Raw genomic sequence first — 22,500 nt, 5'->3', positions numbered from 1 at the left:
AGGGCAGAAAAGGAAGAAAGAGAAGGAGAGAGGGAGAGAAAGAGAGGTAGAGAGAGAAAGAAAGGAGGGCAGAAAAGGGAGAAAGAGAGAGGGAGAGAGAGAAAGAGAGGGAGAGAGAGGGAGAGAGAGAAAGAGAGGAGGGCAGAAAAGGGAGAAAAAGAGAGAGGGGGGGTATTATTTGTCTTTCTCCGGCAGCGCAGCGCAGCACGCGAGAGCGAAGGGTTGCGCTGTTCATTTAATGCAAGGTTAGGCAGCCAGATGTGATGAATGGGATGTCGGCGGGAGAATAAAAGCATGCGCTCAATCATGGCCCACAACACTGTTTTCACTCATTTCTTTGGCCCCCAATAAGCCTCGTGAGAGCTATGGCCAGGGGTGCCGACTGGGAGGGGGGGGTTAGGAGACAAAGGGGACAGCTGTCCCGGGCCAGGGGAGATAGAGGGCCCAGAATTGGGTCGTCATTACATTGTATGCTTTGGGGTTGTCGGTCCCTTTCAGACAACTTTGTCCTGGGCCCGGCCAAAGCTGTCAGCGGCCCTGGCTATGGCAAACGCCATGCACAATCCACGCCAACGCCCCCGTCCCCGTCCCCACCTCCTCAGATCCCTGCTTATCTCCCCAATATCCCACCTTGCCTAAACGCCAATGCTAAGCCCCTTGTCATGAGTTGTCCCCGCACCCCGCTGTCCGAAAATAGCACATTGGCCGGTGATGTGTATTTACAGGATGTGGTCAGAGCAGAGCAAAAGACAGAGAGGGGAAAAAACACAGTCTCACACGCACACACACAAAATACATACACATGCACACATGGGCACGCAGTACACACACATGCACACGCACAAAATTCCATTACTGAAGAGACAGAAAAATGAGGGGATGTTTACAAACGCCATTAAATCCCGGACAAGTCCTGGAAGGGAAAGGAGATAATAACGTGCTATTGATTAATCTATAAAACCAATACTCCACATGGGCCTGCCCTGCCACTACATGAAAAGAGTCCGGACTGAAATAGGACACGAAAAAGAAAAATTACCTTTCGAGGTTTCCGAAACGGGATTGCGTTCTTTTGTTCGCTTTCTGGTGTCTCTCTCACGCACGCACGCACGCACACGCACACACACACACGGACATGCGCACGTACACATGCGCACAAACACACACACACACACATAACTCGTACAAATACACTCACACACACAGAATAGACACCCACACACACACAGACACACACACAAGCCCACGCACACACACGCGTACGCACACACACACACACACACACACACACACACACACACACACACACACACACACACACACACACACACACACACACACACACACACACACACACACACACACACACACACACACACACACACACACACACACACACACAGACAGACAGACAGACAGACAGTTTCACCCGCTCTCAACACTTTAGGCACCTCTAAATGGTACCCATTAAAAACACACCAAGTCTAAAAATACCAAAGGCTCCCATAACACCCTCAAAGCAGCCGAGAAAGTGAACAAACATTCCCAAACAAAGACACCCCCTAAATGTTACCCATTAAAAACACACTTTAAAATCAATAAAGCCAGGGGGTGAAGTGGCACATCATGCACCGTGATATGAATGGGCTTGGATGGCCATGGCGGCTCGATTTATTTATTTATTTATTTTTAATATTTGTTTAGGGGCTTTTGTGCCTTTATTTGACAGGACAGTAGAAGATGGTGACAGGAAGCGAATGGGACAGAGAGACAGGGGGGGATCGGGAAATGATCCCGGCCGGACTCGAACCGGGGTCCCTGTGAGCGGGCATGCAAACCCAAAGTTGGGGGGCTGGGGGCTCGAGTTTGACCGTGCATTCATGTGCTCTGTGGTATTATGGTCAATGCCAAACGCCAACATGGGAAGGACACATTAACGTCCCCCTTGTGGTAATTTTCCACTGGAAAACCTGTTGAAAAATGTGATATGCTAGTTTCCGAGATAGGATAAGATCTACTTCCAAGAGCACAAGAACGCCCAATCTGTCCGGCCTGGGTCATGTCCCAACCCTATCCTATCCCATCCTATCCTATCCTATCCTATCCTATCCTATCCTATCCTATCCTATCCTATCCTACCCCCTCTCTGCCATTCAGTTCCTGTCATGATGACCTTCACTATCTTCACTGCCATAGTCGCAACAAAAGGAAAAAAAATAGGCCATGAAATATCATCTATATATACAGTATATGTTTAAAAGGAAAGCCTCTAACCAACACTCCCAAGAGCAGCCACAGCCTTCATGTACTTCATGCTCTTCCACAACGACTCTCCAGCACGCTCAAAACTTGCAGAGTTAGTTTACAGCTACACCACACACACACACACACACACACACACACACACACACACACACACACACACACACACACACACACACACACACACACACACACACACACACACACACACACACACACACACACACACACACAAAACAACAACTAGCTAATCAGAGCAAATGAGGTGCGCCCGGCCCCCCAGATGCCTGTGGAGGGGTCCCGTCCCACTCAATGGTGTGGAGAGACAGGGGGCCGAGCCATCAATCAACACAGGTGCCGCCAACACCTGACCCATCCCAGCCAATCAAGCGCTCCATCCATCTCCCCCGCCTCTAATTAATCTCCGGGGCTGACAGCCTCGATTAGCAGAGGAGATAGAGAGGAGTTACGTACGATGGTACGATGTTTGACGACGAGGCCAACAAGGTTCACGCTGACACACTTCGAACTTAGAACTTACCGCATGGCAGTCTCTTATATAAGGCTTGATGACCTCGATTTTAGTTATGTGTTTGTTTTTTTATTTATTTTAGCTCCACTACTGATTTCCAAGGTCAACATACAGGGAATGGAAGCCAAAATACAACCAAAGTTTAATAATGTTTACGGTGAGTGTATGTGTGTGTGTGTCGTGATCATACGGAAATGAGAGGAAAAAAGTAAACTTAAAAAAAATCACAAGTTTACCAGCAGCCTCAGAATTCCTAGTTAATTGTTGAAATCCTTATGATAAGCTGTGTGAAGCTTTGAATTGAAGTATTGTATTCATAGCACCACACAACATACGATAAGGATTTAAATAACATTTCTGAAGCAGCTGGTTAACTTGTGCTTTCAAGTTAATTTCATTTATTAGTTTTAGGTCCAATCACATCTACAACGCTAACTATTCAGATGACTAGAACTATAAGGATATTTCCGTTCACACTTGTGAATGATATTGGTCATGTTTTATGACTGCTGACCTTCTGTGGTGCAGGCTGTAGCCGGGCTGTGACGCAACCTCTACAAACAGCCCTGTTTGTAAACTAACTGTGCACTAGCAAAGTTCTCTATGCCTCGTTTTACATGTCAACAACCCCGCAACTCTGCGGAATGAAGTATTGAGCAACTTTGAGCCTCGTAAATGGGTGGAAAGTAGAGATTTATAACGATGGCTAAACAGGTACCGGTCCATCACAGCAGAAGCTAAATTTCACCTAGCTCTGGAATTCTGACTAGCGCTCGGACTTTGGACAAAAGTGACAAAAGTTAGGGCTCATCACGTTTTAACACAACGTAAGACATTTCACCGGACTTCTTAAACAGCACCATTCACTAGTTTTGATTTTTAAAGAGGTGCATTGAATAAATGCCATTTGAACACACACACACACACACACACACACACGTACGCACATACGTACGCACACACGTACGCGCGCGCGCACACACGCACACACACACACGCACACATGCACACACGTTATTGTTGTAGATGTGGTTTTATTTATTTTATTTCCAAAACTGACTTCCAGGGTCACCACACATGGTATGGAAGCAAAAAATAGAAACACAGTTTAACAATGTCTATGGTGTGTGCAATCAGAAGGAAATGAGAGGAAGTAGAACAGGAGGTAAGTGAAGTAGAAGTTCCCACTTACCGTGCACTGTGTTGTCTCGGTGACCTTCAAAGTGAAGTCGGCAGCAAACTCCAGCTCAGACAGGCAAACCTTGTTACAGTCCAACGTCTAAGAGGTCAAAACACAAGACAAGCAATGTGACCCCCCTCCGGCAAAGACACATTAAATAAAGACTGGCTCTTTCATTTTATTTTATTTTATTTTGAGGTTAATACTACGCTCCACTTCACGACGTAGAATAGGCTCAACATTTTTTTTTTTGTATTATTTCAATGTAAAAATGGCCACCATTTAATCTTTCAGACGAAGTTTGCCATGCAGGGAAGTAGTAATTTTACACAAGTCTAGCCAGCATTATGGGAAAAAAAGAATTTCATTGGACCAGAAGCTAATGGGTTGGAATGTGTCTCATTTTTCACTTTTTGCTCACAGAGGTGATCGATTTGTGCATCCACTATTTCACGCAGCATATGCATTTAATATGGCAGGGGAGGGGATGGGAGGCAGGCTAGAGAAGTATAACTGGCTTGCACAATGTAATGACCCAGTCACACTACAACGATTTAGCAACAACATATATAATATACACTGGTAATAACTACTATATGTGAACAGTGACCACCACAAACACGAGTTTGCTAAAAGCTGTGATTCTTCACTATAAATACATAACTTAAGGGACACTGTGTGAGATTTTTAGTTGTTTATTTCCAGAATTCATGCTGCTCATTCACTAATGTTACCTTTTTCATGAATACTTACCACCACCATCAAATTCTAAGTATTCATTATGACTGGAAAAAATGCACTTTTCATACATAAAAAGGGGGATCTTCTCCATGGTCCACCATTTTGAGTTTCCAAAAATAGCCATTTTTAGCTGCAAAAATCACTCTACTTGGATCATACTAGAAAATATTTGTTTATTACTTGGTAAACTTTCATGTAAAGATAAAATTTGGCAATAGGCAGCCCAGTTTCAATGAGCAGCATAGTTGCAGTACCTTTTTTGACCATTTCCTACACAGTGTCCCTTTAAACAATATTACAATGATACAATACATTCCAGTGTTTAACACACATTAAACACGATGTTTAATCTTCCAGACTGTAAAAGTGGCACATTTGTTACGTATAACAGGCAAGTGAGGTTATCACTGTTATAACATTGTTATTACCATAATACAGGCTCATAACAGAGTAATGAGTACATTATAATATGTCTGGGAATGGAATTCTCTTGTGGTCGGTTGATGACGGCAGAAAAATGAATGTTAAGGTGTATGTGTGTGTGTGTGTGTGTGTGTGTGTGTGTGTGTGTGTGTGTGTGTGCGCGTGCGTGCATGCACGTGTGTCTGTGTGTCGGCTCCTCCCGTATCCTGCTTGTGCTAGTGAAGAGGGGAGGGAGGCCAGGGGGCAGGCAGGCACGTAATGAAGTTTGCTAAAGAGCAACTTAAATAAGGATTACAGTTATCCATCATACCCCCACCGTCTCATCACCTCCCTGGGGCTTTCAAGCTTGTCTTCCCTGTCTCTCCACTCTTCTTTCTCTTTTTTTTGTTCTCCCCTCCTTCTTTCAGTCTGCCCTCGGCCTATTATTTACTTCCCTCCCATCATCCCTTGTTTTTCTTCTTTCTTCTTTCCTGCCCTTAATGTTTTCTGTACACCCAGTCAGGGACGGATGCACGCACACGCGCGCACACACACACGCACACTCACACACCCCAACACACACACACACACACACACGCACACGCACACACACACACACACACACACACACACACACACACACACACACACACAAACACGTACACACACACTCGTACGCACACGTACACACACGTAGACACACACAAACACACACACACACGCACACACGCACACACGTACACACACACAAACACGTACACGTACACGTACACACACACGCACACGCACACGCACACACACACACAAAGCTAATCTGAATGAGTTATGCTCCGCACTCCACTGCACTAACAGGCTTTATTTCCCACTCTGTTAAGCAGACATCACAACATTATTTATTACTACTTCAAACAGTAGAAGAAGGCAAAAAAAACGAACAACAACAAAAACAAAACAATGAAAACCTGTTATTTCAGGACATCAAACTTAGATTACGTGTTGTTTCACCCTTCGTAAGTATGCAGAGACCTTTTCCTGTATATCCAAATGACACGTAGGCACAGTAAAACGGGCATATATGAAGAAACTCAGATTTGACACCTGGAAAAAAGTGTTAGCTGAATGCATTAGCCTACGACACCCCATTGAAAGGAATTACCATTCTTCCTTTTCTGCTGTTAGCATAACACACCCAAATAATGTGTATCATTAAAGTCACACACACACACACACACACACACACACACACACACACACACACACACACACACACACACACACACACACACACACACACACACACACACACACACACACACACACACACACACACACACACACACCAATCTATAGCCTATATTCTGCACTCTGCCCCTTCTGTATCAATTATTTGTAGAAGTTTAAGAGAAAGCTCAGTTACTCAGTTTCTATTTGTATGATTTATTTCCATGTAGAAAGCTGTGAACTCATTTTCTTGCTTTAGCACCTCATCATCTGAGGTTAGATGTACTATATCATGATAAAAAAGAAACATATCAAATGTATAGCTACTAGAATAGCTGAATGGCTAGTGACTTGAGAAAACTACTAGCCACAATGGCCAGCAAGCGAAAAAGTTACCGTAAAGCCCTGACACACACACACACACACACCTGTATGATGGCTGGTTCTGAGATGATCGTGTCTGGGTTCAGCACCTCCACCACCGCCTCTGGCGCCACCGCCTTCTTCATGCAGGCCATCTGGAACCCGTACACATCGTCCCAGAATGCAATGCGCTCCCCGTGCTTCTTTGTGTCCCCGACAGCGGCCAGACTGATGTTGCAAACGTCCGGATAGACTGCAGGCACACACAGGCACACACACACACACACACACACACACACACACACACACACACACACACACACACACACACACACACACACACACACACACACACACACACACACACACACACACACACACAGACACACACACACACACACACACACACACACAGACAAACAGACGGGGAAAACGCAGGTGAGATGCCACAGACCTCACACAGAAGGAGAGCGAGTTGAGATTCTTTAAGTCTCTGGTTGAACCTTCCCAGGTGGCTGAACAACAGAACAGAGCAAGCGGCTCCTTGGGCAGGATACCAGAGGTTGAATGTTTGGCCGGCCATTCCAAAACAGGGTTGTTTGAGTATCATCCTAAATAAATACTCTTCTAAGTAATTGATCTACAAACCCCAACTCCGGTGAAGTTGGGATGTTTGGTAAACAGTGAATAAAATCAAAATGCTATCATTTTCAAAACATTCAATCTATTCATTAGATGGAGAATAGTGAAAAGACAACATATTAAGTGTTAAAACCGAGAAAAAATATTGTTTTGGGGGACATATGTACTCATTTCTAATTTGATAAATCCAACCGGAGTTGGGGTTTGTAGATCCCCACGTCCCATGTGCATTGGATAAAAAAATTACACACACGCACAAAGCTAGACACGATTCAGTACCTGAAAGCACTGGTTTCAAAAGCTATTGTGACTGCTAATAAACCAAGACCATTAACCTTGTACAGATGTAATGATCCATATTTCAAATGTACAATGGCTTCATTACAATGCACTCATTTTTAAAATACCACAAAATAAATGTCACTGTACAGCAATCTTAAAAAATTGTCAAGCAGAATATTGTTTGTGACTAATCGTAATGTATTCATAAGCACCCCAGAGGTGAAACAATTCTAAAATGTCACGCTTACACAATCAACTAAATGATCCTGCAGTTAGCTGCCTCGATGGAATTAGCTGCACAAATTCAACAGGATAATTACAAATCAATATTTTGTTTTGTTTACAGTGTTTTAAGGTCACATGAGTATTATAATTACTGTCAGAAAGCAGATCAAGCATAGAATGTATATCAATCTATGAGATCAAGTAACTTGAGAAACCGTGGAGAAACAAATGAAAGGTCTAAATTATTGAGCTGCAGGAAAAGTTAAATTCAAAAATGTTAATTATATTATATATTATTGTCTATTGAACCAAGAGAAGATCCAGTGTTGTGGGTGTTGAGAACAAATCATCTATTTGACACCCCTGCCATAATGGGGACATTCATCTTTAAGTGCAACTTTGCCCTACTTTCACCTCTTTTGTTCGATTTCACATTTACGCCCTATTCCCTATTATCTGACAAACACAAGAGTTATGGCTAGACAGACCCTTGTTCCATGAAATGTAAAAAACATGTTCCTTTTTTTTTTAAAAGTTGTTTTTTTTTTTTTAAAGCAGAAAATGCACGCACATCAGTGACACTGGTGCTGGACCAAACAGATGATAACTTAAAGCAGGGTTTCCAAACGTTTTCCAACTTTGGGCCCACTTGAAATGTACACGCGCACGCACGCACGCGCACACACCTTTCAAGGCCCACACTTTGAGAATCACTGGCTTACAACGTCAAGTGCCTTGAAACGTCACTGACCCATATATGCTAAAACTTGAAACTTGAAAATTGCTAAAATGCTAAAACCTGGTATTCTTTCAGATGACTTGAAAGGGTACCTGTCTGCAAAAGAATCTGGCAAATCCAAGAAAGTCACCTGGGGAGATTCTAGGGAATTGTGTAAATTGACTCAACTGTCACCAGTATGAGGAAGAAGACACAAAATGGTCATGAATGCATTCATCACCCATTAGTGCCACGCTGTAGTTGGGGGCTCGTCCCAAACGCTTGCAGTAATGGCCACTTCCTGTGGCGAGCTCCTGTACGCGTTAACGACGCCATGGAGATCTAATGAGAAAGCCACGCTAATGTCTGCGCCACCAATCCCCCCCAAAAACCTGCCAGGGGTCAAAAAACACGCGCCATTACGGAGCAAAAACTCATTACTGTAACGGCACAACAAACACACACGCACGCACACAGATTTTTCAGACCAGGGAGTTTGAGATACTGCTACCGCCGAGTGTAACCAGCTTAATTACTTCTGCATGTCTTGCAGCTCAGGAGAAGGCTCCGTCTTCTACACATGAACGATCAAAACGTACAGTAAGACCATCAGCGGCTAATTGAGTTGCTTTCCGCACGGCAGGAAGTGAAAGCATGAACGCATAAAGTTTGTTTTGCAATGGAGCTAATCAAAAAAACTACACTGGTAGTAACTTATTGGGGTGAGAAAAAAATACTTGCATAGGAAAAGACGCCCAAGTTAGACTACTATTTGTTTGAAATAACACTGCAATTAAAATTGTTAATGTCATTACATAGTAATTTTGAAGATACAACAAAATACATTGCTGCGGAAGACAAATGCCCCAACCTCAAACCAGGCTGAGTTATGAATAGCTCAGGACTTCAATTCAGTTTTCCTTTAACCATTTTCAACCAACTGTCAAAATGGAACAGCACAGCAGTAAATTGAACCTTCTGCCTCAGTAGAAGGCCATCATCTGTAAATGTGGGTGGGTTTGAATTATATGTTTTAGCTTAGCGCCTTGAGCATTTACCAGCTTTGAATTTGGGTCGAGATGTCAAACAGTTTAGCGCGTTCAGGGCTCTCTACCTCTCACCACTCATCTTCTATGCAGCCTGGTGTTCTCTCGGCCACCCACTGACCCTACAGAGCACCTCTGCTCTAATCCTGACCTCTACATCCAATGTCTCACCCTCGCTAACCAACACCTTACCCCCTCGCTAAACGACGCCTTACCCAGCTCGCTACGCACCCAAATTGGGAGTTCACGCCAGTTCGGCGCTCAGCCAAGCTCGGCAGGATGGATGATGACAGGCCACTAACAGGCCACTGCTGCTCTCGCGTGATTGGCTGGCACTCACTCGCCGCTCCGTGACCCTGCAGGTGTCATTCTGGAGGAGGCCACCGTCACGTCACCTCAGTCCATCAGATGCACCCAACTCCCCCCCGTGCATTCAACTACCTCCACATCTCCTCCATCTACCTCTCCACCTTCATTCACATCTTCACTCCTATCCTGCACTAGCCTCGCGAGCCATCCTACGTACTTCCGCCAAAGGATTGGCTCCACTACTGTAGTCTGGCCGTGCTTCTCTGTGGAGTGCTTGCAGCAGTAGAATTTTGATTGCAACGCCCCCCCAGAAAACAGCCAATAATCGAATACGCCCCCCACGTGGGGACGAAAGGGGGAGAACGCTCGTGACAATGACGTACACATCTGCGCCAGAGCCATTGGTCTGCGCTATGTTGTTGTTGAGTAACTGCCAGCGATTGGGTGAGAGGTGTCCAATAATTTCAAACTATAACTGAGTGCAAACTTCCTGCTTTCTACAATCGCTTCAGAGCAAACAAATGCCAGACCATAAATACGAAATGAAATGGTAGTATTATGGGATGGTCAGGACCAGGCTAATCCTGCACACCCCCTCCCAAGAAAATCCTCTACCCTCCCTCTCCACTACCCTTAACTCAACCAATCACATGCACCCATCTCCACCCTCAACCCCTGTCCTCCAGATCTACTCAGCAACTACCCTCCCCCCCCTGCCAGCCACCGATTCACTCTACTCTAACCCCCCATCTCCAACCCCAACCCCCTCATCCCCCTCAATCTCCAACCATCTCTCTTCTCCTCCTAGTCCTTCCACCTTCCATCTTCTCCTCTCCTCCTCCTCAGTCACCCCATCTTCCCCTCTCCTCCTCCTCCTTGTCCTTCCAGCTTCCCTCTCCTCCTCCTCTCCTCCTTGTCCTTCCACCTTCCCTCTCCTCCTCCTCCTCCTCTCAGTCACCCCATCTTACCCTTTTCTCCTCCTCCTCTCCCCATCTTCTTTCTCCTCTCAGTCACCCTCTTCCCTCTCCTCCTCCTCCTCCTCTCCCCATCTTCCCCTCTCCTCTTCTCTTGACACCCTCGATCCTGCCTGAGTGGCTCACTCATTTCTTCGTGATTACGGTGACCATGATGAGTAACTGTCCCGGCCGGGGAGCAGCTGAGCAGAGTGCTGATTGGGCAGAATCAGGAGGGCGGCCGGGCGTGTGTCACCGCTGCTCAGCAGAGCCATAGCACAGCGGCGGCAGCGGCGGTGGCAGCGGCGGAGGCGGCGCGGACGCAATGGAGATGGTGTGCCCCAAAGATTCATGGCTTTGACATCTGCGTCCTTCTCGATTGGCTGCCCATGGCCCCGTCTGTCATCCCTGCCACTAGCCCATATACTCTTGCTCACCACCACTCACTACGCTCACCGTCAATCTTACACACCACACACCTCCACAGCAACACCCCAACCCACCCCACCCCACCCCACCCCACCCCACCCCACCACCTTCCCTCAGTCTAATACACTCTTGCTCACCCGTTCACTCTCCTTCCACCTCATTCCTCCACTGCTCCACACCAGCCCATAGGAGTCCCATAGGGTATACTCTTGCTCACTGCCCCCCCAACCCCAAGTCCTCCATACTCTTGCTCACCCCATATGAACCCCCCCCCATGTAGGGCTGTGCAATATATCGTATTAATATCTTGATATCAATATTGCAGTCTAACGATATCAAATTTCATAATATCGATTTGAGACAATATTTTTGTCAAAAGGTTACGCTAGGGACAAAGCATTCCCCTCCACTTGAGCCATTGCGAGCACAGATCAGATTTGCTAGCCAACACACATCAATATTGACTAAAATAATCGTGATAATGATTTTTCTCCTAATCGAGGAGGAGAGGAGAGGAGAGGAGAGGAGAGGAGAGGAGAGTGACGGGGATTTTGTCCAAGGGACCCCCCTGGTAAGGGAGCAAGAGGATGAGGAGGAGGTGCAGCAGGAAGTGAGGAGGATGACTGATAAGGGCCAGAGGAGAAGAGAAGAGGAAGATGAGGTATACTCCCCTTAAAGGGACACTGTGTGAGATTTTTTAGTTGTTTATTTCCAGAATTCATGCTGCCCATTCACTAATGTTATCTTTTTCATGAATACTTACCACCACCATCAAATTCTAAGTATTCATTATGACTGAAAAAATTGCACTTTTCATACATGAAAAGGGGGATCTTCTCCATGGTCCGCCATTTTGAATTTCCAAAATAGCCATTTTTAGCTGCAAAAATTACTCTACTTGGACCATACTAGGAAATATGTGTTGTTTATTACTTAGTAAACTTTCATGTAAGGATCGAATTTGGCATTAGGCAGCCCATTTTCAATGGACAGCATAGTTGCAGTATCTTTTTTGTCCACTTCCTGCACAGTGTCCCTTTAAGGGAGAACAAATAGATTAGGAGGTGCAGGAGTGGGAGGAGGACAAAGGAGAGAGGGGGAAAAGGATGAGTAGGTGGCCAAGATGACAAAAGGACGCCCAAGGGAAAAACACGGGGAGAGCAGGAGATATAAGGAGAGGAGGAGAGAGGAGGTGAGGAGGAGATATAAGGAGAGGAGGATAGGAGGAGGTGACAGGCATATGTTCAAGGGACCCCGTCCTATGGGGAGAACAAGTAGGGGAGTGCAGGAGAGAATTGAGGAGGAGGACAGGAGTGATGATGAGGAGAGCAGGAGAGTGAATGAGAGGAAGGTTATGACTGAGGTGGCATATGTATAAACGTACCCCCCCATGGGGAGAACATGCAGAGGAGTGAGGAGGAGGAGGAGAGAGGAGGTGAGGGTGGCATATGTACAAAGGGGCCTGTGAGGAGAAGAACATGTAGGAGAGCAGGAGGGAGAGGAGGAGAGGAGGTGAGGGAGGAGAGGAGGAGTGAGGAGATGAGAGGAGAGGAGAGGAGGAGAGAGGAGGTGAGGGTGGCATATGTACAAAGGGACACCGGAGAGCAGGAGGGAGAGGAGGAGAGAGGAGAGAGGAGGTGAGGGTGGCATATGCACAAAGGGACCCCCTGTGAGGAGAACATGTAGGAGAGCAGGAGGAAGAGGAGGCACAGCAGGAGGAGTGTGTGCGGTGACGCGGCCTGCCGTGACCGTCACTTAAGGAAGCACTGTCACCGCCATCTGCTCGTCTGGCACCGGAGGGTCTGTGTGTGTGTGTGTGTGTGTGTGTGTGTGTGTGTGTGTGTGTGTGTGTGTGTGTGTGTGTGTGTGTGTGTGTGTGTGTGTGTGCGTGCGTGAGATGTGTCTCTGCGTGCGTGTGTGCGTGTGTGTGCGCGTGCGTGCGTGCGTGCGTGCGTGCGATGTGTGGGTAAAATCAAAAGTCAACAACTCTCAGGTGCAGCAGCTCATGGCTCACCGTTCGTTCACCGCATTCGTTCGTTCACTCACTACTCTGTGCCCTGTTTTTATCCTTCTTGCATTGTCTCATGCATTCTCTCTTTCTCCTCTGTTTATCATTCTGTCGTGTCAATATTTCTCTACCTATGTTTTGCTGCTCTGTCCAGGATAGAGGGAGTGAAGGTGAAGTGCAGTAGGTGTGTGTGTGGTAGGTGTGTGAGGTAGGTGTGTGAGGTGTGTGTGTGTTTGTGTGTGTGTGTGTGTGCGTGTGTGTGTGCGTGTGTGGTAGGTGTGTGGTAGGTGTGTGGTAGGTGTGTGGTAGGTGTGTGTGGTAGGTGTGTGTGTGTGTGTGTGTGTGTGTGTGTGTGTGTGTGTTTGTGTGTGTGTGTGTGTGCGTGTGTGTGTGCGTGTGTGGTAGGTGTGTGGTAGGTGTGTGGTAGGTGTGTGGTAGGTGTGTGTGGTAGGTGTGAGTGGTAGGTGTGTGTGTGTGTGTGTGTGTGTGTGTGTGTGTGTGTGTGTGTGTGTGTGTGTGTGGTAGGTGTGGTAGGTGTGTGAAGTAGGCGTGTGTGTGTGTGTGTGTGTGTGTGTGTGTGTGTGTGTGTGTGTGTGTGTGTGTGTGTGTGTGTGTGTGTGTGTGTGTGTGGTAGGTGTGTGGTAGGTGTGTGGTAGGTGTGTGTGGTAGGTGTGAGTGGTAGGTGTGTGTGTGTTAGGTGTGTGGTAGGTGTGTGGTAGGTGTGTGGTAGGTGTGTGTGGTAGGTGTGTGTGTGTGTGTGTGTGTGTGTGTGTGTGCGTGTGTGTGTATGTGTGCGTGTGTGTGTGTGTGTGTGTGGGTGTGTGTGTGTGTGTGTGTTTGTGTGTGTGTGTGTTGACCTTTTCCCCATCCCTGGGAGCCTGTAAAAGCCAGCGTCTCGGAACCTATCCTGTGTCAGAGCCCAGTCTGTCACAAATCATTAAGCATCACGCTCACAGACAGCAGAGGCAGTAGCTAAATACTACACACACACGCACGCACGCGCAAACGCACGCACGCACACACACAGGCGTGTGCTCGTGTACACACACACACACACACACACACACACACACACACACACACACACACACACACACACACACACACACACACACACACACACACACACACACACACACACACACACACACCTAAAAACAAGCACCTCTCACACCTACCACCTACCGTAATTGAAAGCAAATGATGAAAACCAAGGGCGTTGCGAGCGGAGCGCCCCAACACACAAACCATGAAATGAAGTCAATGCATCTACTATGCAGCGGCCAGGCCGGCCGGGGCCATTTCTGTGTCGAATTAATTCAATTCGCAATCTTTTATAGCGTAAATCAATAGCTTGTATAATGTGGCCCGCATGCCTGGGCTGTGATAAGGCGGCCCGTGGTGGAGGGAAACGCATTTTACCCACGGCAGTGCAGTGCAGGACACATGAAACCTATTCTATTCTCTTTTCAGTCAAAGACAAGAGTTGGACAGGACGGGATGGCGCTTCAATTCATTACAGGTATACCGGTAGCTTAACACATTGACTACCAGCGGTGTTTTCAGAATCATGTCGTAGACTCCCAGCGTTCTAAACCATTTTTAGGTGTTTTTGGTACAGTCACAGCATATTGTGTGATAGGGCCACCGAAACATATTATGGCTTGTTTGAAAGGTGAGACTTTCACCTCTTAGAGCGTGAAAACCGCGTGTCTGTATGTGCTTTCATTGCCGAGCTATTGTGAGCTAAACCAAGGCCGGTATCAGCCAAAATCAACATGGAATGAAGATATTGAGGATTTTATGAATGATGCGCCGTTTCAGAATCTTGTGCTTTTTCACTGGGTCCAGTATGAAATTGGTGTACTAGATGCGTATCTCCTGCTCTGACACCTCCCCCTGCAATTGTATCAACCAATCAAACGAATTTTCGCCTCCAGAAGTACATGTTACTTAACTAATATTTGCACACATGCGAAACAGGTCTTAGTCACACGCAGTAGGCAAAACATATCCACAAACACGTCCCTAAAGGCATTTAGTGTAACGTCAACAACAAAATCCGTTAATCGGATGCGTTAATGTCTCCGATCCTTGTGTGGGAAACAGCTGTTGTGCTGTGCCATGCATCCATGCATGCTACTGTTTACATAGCAATGCTAGCTTCACCGACAGTAGCAGCCAGCTTCTCCTGTTCACTACAGCGTCAATTTCATCATGGGGTAATAAAAAAACAGAATGAAGAATCCAACTTATCTGGTTGCCGATCAAATCTGAGGTAAGAGTAATAATCCAATCACAGTTCACAGTATGTGTAGGATCTGGGCAAGGTTGTTTGCATTATCCCCCAGAAGGTGTGCTGGACTCGATGTGAAAGTGAAAGTGTTGTCTTCTGTAGCCTACAGTGATGTCACCGACGCAGGGGAACAGTTCCGGACAGTAGCTTACAGTTATCAAAAATATTCTTGGGTTGGCGCCGATCCTGGCGTTGTGATTAAAATATCCAGATGATGACACAAGTTTTGACAGCCATCTATGTCTGTTCTACTTATCACAGAGCTCCCAAAATCACACACAATAAGCATTGAAGTGTCTAGTTATGAAAAATACAATAAAAACTCAAAAACTGGTTTTCCCGCTTTGGGAGCCAACGCATGGGAAGTAAAAACGGGTTTTCCTGTGATTTGGTAGTCAATGTGTTAACTTCTAAAAGAGAGTCTTTCGAAGTATGTGTGGGTTCATTTGCTTGAAAACACACATGCATGCACGCACGCACGCATGCACGCACGCATGCACGCACGCATGCACGTACGCACGCACGCACAGAACATACAGATGCATACACGTGCACACACACCAACATGCGCACACAGTGGATGTTTGCAGTGGCAGTGTACTCCATTTCCAGTAGAAAAGTACAGGGGAGGGTGTGTTTCAAGTAAAGGGGAGGGTGCATTTCTAAAGGCGGGTGTTTCCATTCAGCCATCTGCTGGGAGATGAGTCGGCTCCTTCTAAACAGCTGGATGCAGCCACATCCTCCTTCCCTCTGTTCAGAGGAGTAGATGTGTGCACGTCCCACCCTATAGGCCAGGTGCAGGACAATGAAAGCAATAATGCAGCAAACGTGAATAAAGTCTGCAAGCACTGCTTGTCTTCTGTGTTACTTTAATGGTGAAAGCGCAACGTTTCGACCCTCAGGTCCATCTTCATCAAGAAAAGTCACACACACACACACACACACGAACATACAAAACAAAAAATTCCCAAAAGGCATGGTTGACCCGCCTCCCTTGGTTTGCTACTGGCTGTTTGCTTCCTGACAAAGTGGGAGGAGCTCCCTATTTTTCTGGAGCTCAGAAACGGCTCCTGGCCTGACTAGAAGCAACACTGAAGGTGTTGCGTCACCAGGAGGGCGCGGCCTGGCTAGAGACAAGTAGACCCAAGTGTAAGTTGGTCTTCATTTTGCATTGTCTGAGTGCAAGGTTGAGTTAGTCTTGCTTTTGTATCGTCACCACACCACCTGGCAAAAAAAAGGCACTTTTTCACACAAAAAAAGCCAGCAGATCGCGTTTTGGATTTGCTTGAGGCAGGCAGACCCAAATCAAGACTGGCGGAAACCACTTCCACCATCTGTAGCGACTATAGTGGCCATGGCAGGAGAAGAGGAGAGATGGCGGAGGGGTAAAAAAAAAAAGCATTTTGCGAGTAGGTGCAGGAGTGGTTAGTAGCGAGCAGTGTTGCCAGATTGGGCGGTTTCCCGCCCAATTGGGCTGCTTAGGACGGCCGTCTGCAGGCATTTTGGCATTTGGGGCCTTATGTCCATTAAAACTAATAGAAGTAGGTCAACATTGGCGACATTTAGTGCTTCTATGCGGGTTTTGAGAATCATTTGGGCTGGAAATCAGCAGTCACATCTGGCAACCCCGGTGGCGAGCGGGGCAACACTAAGAGAGTTTAGAGCGAGGTAACAGGAAACAGATGGGCCTGTCAGGTTGCGTAGTGTCAGGTTGCGTAGAGTGCGTAGTGGCGGCGCCGGCGGATATGGTTAGCGGCAAAAGCTGTGCCACACACACACACACACACACACACACACACACACACACACACACACACACACACACACACACACACACACACACACACAAGCTACTGAATGAGGATGGGGGAGCAATACACACACACACACACACACACACACACACACACACACACACACACGCTACTGAATGAGGAGGGAGGGAGCAACACACACACGCACGCACACACGCACACACACGCGCACACACACACAAGCTACTGAATGAGGAGGGAGGGAGCAACACACACGCACACACGCACGCACGCGCGCACACACACACAAGCTACTGAATGAGGAGGGAGGGAGCAACACACACGCACACACGCACGCACGCATGCACGCACGCACGCACGCACGCACGCACACACTAGCTACTGAATAAGGAGGGAGGGAGGCTGCTGCTATTGCTACTGCTGCTGCTACAGTGTGTAATGTGTGGATGGTCTGTAACGGGTAAGGGCCTACGCACACCAAAAGTTGATTCCATTGTTTTCAATAGAACCCCACACACTGGCGCCGATGTCCGCGGACAACAGCTAGCGATTAGAGACGAGGTCTATTTTGTCGGAGCCGCCCATTGACTATCCAAGCTATGCTCATGCGAAATTGGGTTTGGGGGTCAGAATTCTGCCCGAAGCCAAAGTGTGCCGCAGTGCTGTCGGAACCGATCTGCGAGACCCTAACACATCAGTTTCAAACTTCAGTTTGACTGCGCGTATATGCGCCCTGAAGAAGGCCATAAGGGCCAAAACGCAAAGGCATTGTAGCCAAATAAAAAAGTAAAAAACAGCAACCTTGAGTGCCTCAGCATTTGTCTACCTGGACCAAATACTATATGGTATAATAGTTTGATTTACAGTGAGTAGACACCCACCACCCCCAAAACACATGTGGCACCACTGCCATATTAATGTAATGTAAAACACCCAAGGCAAATAACCCCAATTATGAGAGCAACATTCACAACCCTGTTATTGACACTCCTAATTACAGCGTCTCTACGTGAAGCACGGCCTAGAAAAGTTTGTAACACTTCACATTATGTACACACACACAAGGCTGAGGTAAGGATTAGGTTTAGGGTAAGTGTGTAAATTTACTGTTATACTGTACATCAAAAGTTTGCATGTTACTTTCAGATATTGGACACCAGATGGAAATTAGCCCTTGGGCTACAATCTGGCATGTTTACATATATGTACATGTATGTATATGTTCATTAATGTGCAATGTCCTGGACAAATAAAGTAAAGTAGATACAATATGGAAGAAATTGTTTGCTACTTCATAATTACCTCCGCCAAGGAGGTAATGTTTTCGCTCGCGTTGGTTTGTCTGTTTGTCAGCAGAATAACTCAAAAAGTTGTAAACGGATTTGGCTGAAACTTTGTGGAGTTGTTGCTGGTAATGACCGAAGGAACAAGTGATTAAATTTTGGTGGTGACCAACTGCAGACTTACCTGAGCCCCCATCTGCCAGGTACATGTCCCGTGCATACAACACGGAGTCCAGCATGGATTCAAACAGAAGGAAATAGCCCTGAAGAGAGAGAGAGAGAGAGAGAGAGAGAGAGAGAGAGAGAGAGAGAGAGAGAGAGAGAGAGAGAGAGAGAGAGAGAAAAGAGAGGTCGATCAGTAAGTTCCAATGCAATTATGCCTCAATGCGCAATAATGGCAAACTCCATCACATTGTCAGCCACCACACAGAGTCTCCGTGGAGTTAGACATGCCGAAATGGTACGCACATACAAATACACTCACTTCTACACACACGCACACATTACACTGGGCTGCAGAGAGTGCTGAGCTGGCATAATTGGGTCATACACACGCACGCACGTTCACACACTCCCCCACAGGAAAACAGGAAAAGCTGAGATTTCGACACTTGAAGGCTATTTTTTTTCTTTTATTCTCTTTCTTTCTTTCTGTTTTTTTCTCCTTTTCCCGCCCACCCAGCACTGACTGTTCCCCCCCCCACTCCACCCGACCCAACCCAACCCCCCCCCTCGGAGGTGACCCCGCATTGACCTCCCCGGTTCTGCCTGGCTAGACAGCGTATTACCATCTCCACCATTACTCCGTTTCTGCTGAGAGGGAGCCTTTTCGCCATGTCTCCTTGGGCTTCTCGTCTGAATGGCAACGAGTCAATCACCGTTATTTATTTCCAACAACCGCTCTTGGACTGTGTAAGTTGCTTTTTTTTCTTTTAAAAAAAGACACACAAAAACAGACGTGCGAAAACTGATGCTGCAACAAACTCTTCTAGAATCGGCAGCCATTATTGGTCACAGCTGGTTTGGCCACAGTCTTTAAGTCTTGTGTTCAAATGTGAATGTGAATTTGAAGGACAACATGTTAAAGTGCTCAGTCGAGTATAAAATGCAACCATTTACCGTTACGTTACAAGAAAAGGACCTCTTTGGCATGGGTATGGGGAAAAAAAGGCAAAACGTTAAGACAGAATTTGATGGTGCAGCATGAGAGTCTAGATTTGACAAACATTACGGTTTGCATATTACATTACATTACACTTAAGCTAGATTTATGCTTAGGACGCATAGAATCTGCGTCCGTCCGTTTTCTGTCTATGCGAGTCCACGCCCCCCTCTCAGAGGCTCTGCGCCCGTCGTCGAGCGCCTCGAAAAAATTCGAACTATCCGTCGGACGGACGCGGAGTACGCAGACAAAAAGGCACTATGATTGGTCGTCTCGCTACTTCCTTGTTCTGTTCTTGTGGCAGCGCAATGCCAGTAGTTTGGACAGCAGAGCTGTATTCTGCTAAAAACGTTATTAATGCCTTGTGTGTAAATGTGTGTAAATACACGAAGCTACAAGCTAAGTAACAAACAATGCATCAGTTGAACACTCATGGCACAATGCCTGCGGTTTTACTACCGTTCCTCCACCGAATGTAAACACACATCGGCAGAATCAACTGTCTTTACATGCTTGCATTTTCTGCTCCTGAAAACAGACTGGGTATGTCAAATAATGATACCAGTGCATTGCCTTTGCAATTTGTGTGAAAATACCTAGCTAACCGGGAAGAACATTGCTTAATAATGACCGCAGTGCTTCCAATGTAGTGAAAGTAGCCTAATCGCGCAATTTCAAATGTGGCTCGCGACGAGACCTCGGACCTCGCAGAACTCGCAGATGCATGAATACAATGTTGGTTCGTGGCCACTCCCACGCGAGTTTTGACGAGCGCAGTTGCAGAAGTCTAATCTGACCTTTAGCCGACGCTTTCATTTATTCAAATCGACTTACAGTTATTATTTTTCAGGGTATTGGTTACAGTCCCTGGAGCAATGTGGAGTTAGGTGCCTTGCTCAAGGGCACTTCAGCCATGGATAGAGATGTAGGGAGAGGTCAGGTGGAATTCGAACCTGCAACCCCTAGTATGAAAGACCAACTCTCTAACCACTAGGCCCGCACAATGCAGCCAGGGACTGTTTGTGCGGCCTGGCAGCCTTCACCAGCAGAGTTTGTGATTGTTAATATGAGGTATCCCATGTGAAGTGCTCCGTGGAGTATAAACGAGAAGCACTCAGAGAGCTGAGACCTCCGCCAAGGAAGCTGCTTGATAGAACATTTGACTATGTTACACCCTCTCTTTCTGCCTTCTTTTGTGGAGTTAGAAACTGGAATGTTTTGCCCTGGCCCGTAATTCAATTTTTCGGTCACTAGGGGCGTCTACTGTAGATTCATAGGCCAGCAATGGTGAAGAATCTTTAAAAAGGTCCTGGTTCCAGTTTGTGATCCGGATCACCACCAGAATTTAATCATTTGTTCCTTGGGTCATTACCAACAACTCCACAAAGTTTTGTCCAAATCCGTTGTTTGTTTTTGAGTTATCCTGCTGATAGAATCTTTAAAAAGGTCCTGGTTGAGAAACACTAGTTTAGATGAGGTATCCCATGATCAGTGGAGTTTTAAAAAATGCAGTCTATTCACCACTTGTCATCAACTGAACCTCTTCCTGGGTTTGATAGCATGGGGGGTAGTAGGGATGCACAATACCACTTTTTTTGAAAACAGATACGAGTATGCAAGTATGAGTACATTAATGTCTGTACTTGCCTATACCGAGTACCGATAGCGATACTTTTACCACCAACATACAATGGAGATCAATGCACAGCCTTGTTTTTTCCACCCATGATATTTTTTTTATTGTCCATTTCCATGTAGATTTAAATGTTAGTAAATGTATGAGGTGGCGCTTTTTCCCCCATGCTGCTGACAAGTCAACAGAGCGTGGCGAGCTATTATATTGTTTTGTGTAATAGCAGTATTGGTGCTTAGTATCGGCAAGTGTTTGACGAGTACGAGTATAATGAGCAAGTCTCTGTGCTGTGCCGATACCGATACCAGTATCGGCATCGGTGCATCCAGAGGGGGTAGGCCCCTTGCAGAGTAGTATCATCAGAATTCTATTATCTGACTGAACTACTAGGGTCATTTCTTTTTCTATTCCACAATAACCTGCCGATACCCACACACACACACACACACCCACACAGACACAAAGGCCTACAATGGCTTGTCCTCTCCCTTTTTAAGTTTATTTACCAAAGTAAACAAACACATTACACTGCAAGACGCAGCCAAGTGCTGGAAGAAGCTCAGACAGCAGCTGAAAGCTTTATCAGCTGAAGCTACAGTCGGGAGAGCGAGAGAGCGAGAGAGCATACGCACGCACAGAGAAAGAGAGAGTTAAACAGAGAGCTAGAGAGAGAGAGGGGAGACAGAGAGCGAGAGAGAGAAAGATCGACCCAACTCAACGTCTCTCTCTCCATGGCTTTATCTCAACAGTTTACCGCTCTCCTCTCCGGCTCATCATTCAAGCTCAGGGAAAGGAGAGGAGGAACAAGAGGAGAGTAGAACAGTAAACAGCAGAAAAGAAAAGAGCAGAAAACTGAGGGAAAGGAGAAAAGAGGAGACGAGAAGAGAGGAGAAGAGAAAAGAGGTGGGAGGGGAGAGGAGAAGAGAGGAGCGTGTGACAGGAGGTGAGGAGAAGACGAGGAGAGGAGAGGAGTGGAGAAAAGAGGGGGACAGGAGAAGAGAGGAGAGGAGAGGAGAAGAAAGGAGTGTGTGACAGGAG

The 22,500-nt window shown here is 46.5% G+C and overlaps 1 protein-coding gene across 1 annotated transcript in view; it reads right to left on the bottom strand.

The window, feature by feature from the left end:
• Positions 1 to 22,500, bottom strand: part of prmt3 (protein arginine methyltransferase 3) — a 103,218-nt gene that overhangs the window by 33,301 nt on the left and 47,417 nt on the right. The window contains exons 11-13 of the mRNA XM_063187878.1: positions 18,852 to 18,930; positions 6,767 to 6,954; positions 3,987 to 4,073 (exon numbers count right to left, since the gene is read on the bottom strand). Of these exons, the coding sequence (XP_063043948.1) occupies positions 3,987 to 4,073; positions 6,767 to 6,954; positions 18,852 to 18,930 (354 nt within the window). The remainder of the gene's footprint in view (positions 1 to 3,986; positions 4,074 to 6,766; positions 6,955 to 18,851; positions 18,931 to 22,500) is intronic.

Source organism: Engraulis encrasicolus, chromosome 22 (genome assembly GCF_034702125.1).
Source record: "Engraulis encrasicolus isolate BLACKSEA-1 chromosome 22, IST_EnEncr_1.0, whole genome shotgun sequence".
In the NCBI taxonomy this organism is placed as follows: Eukaryota; Metazoa; Chordata; class Actinopteri; order Clupeiformes; family Engraulidae; genus Engraulis; species Engraulis encrasicolus.
The sequence above is the reverse complement of the archived record's forward strand: the minus strand, read 5'-3'. Positions and strand labels throughout refer to the sequence as shown.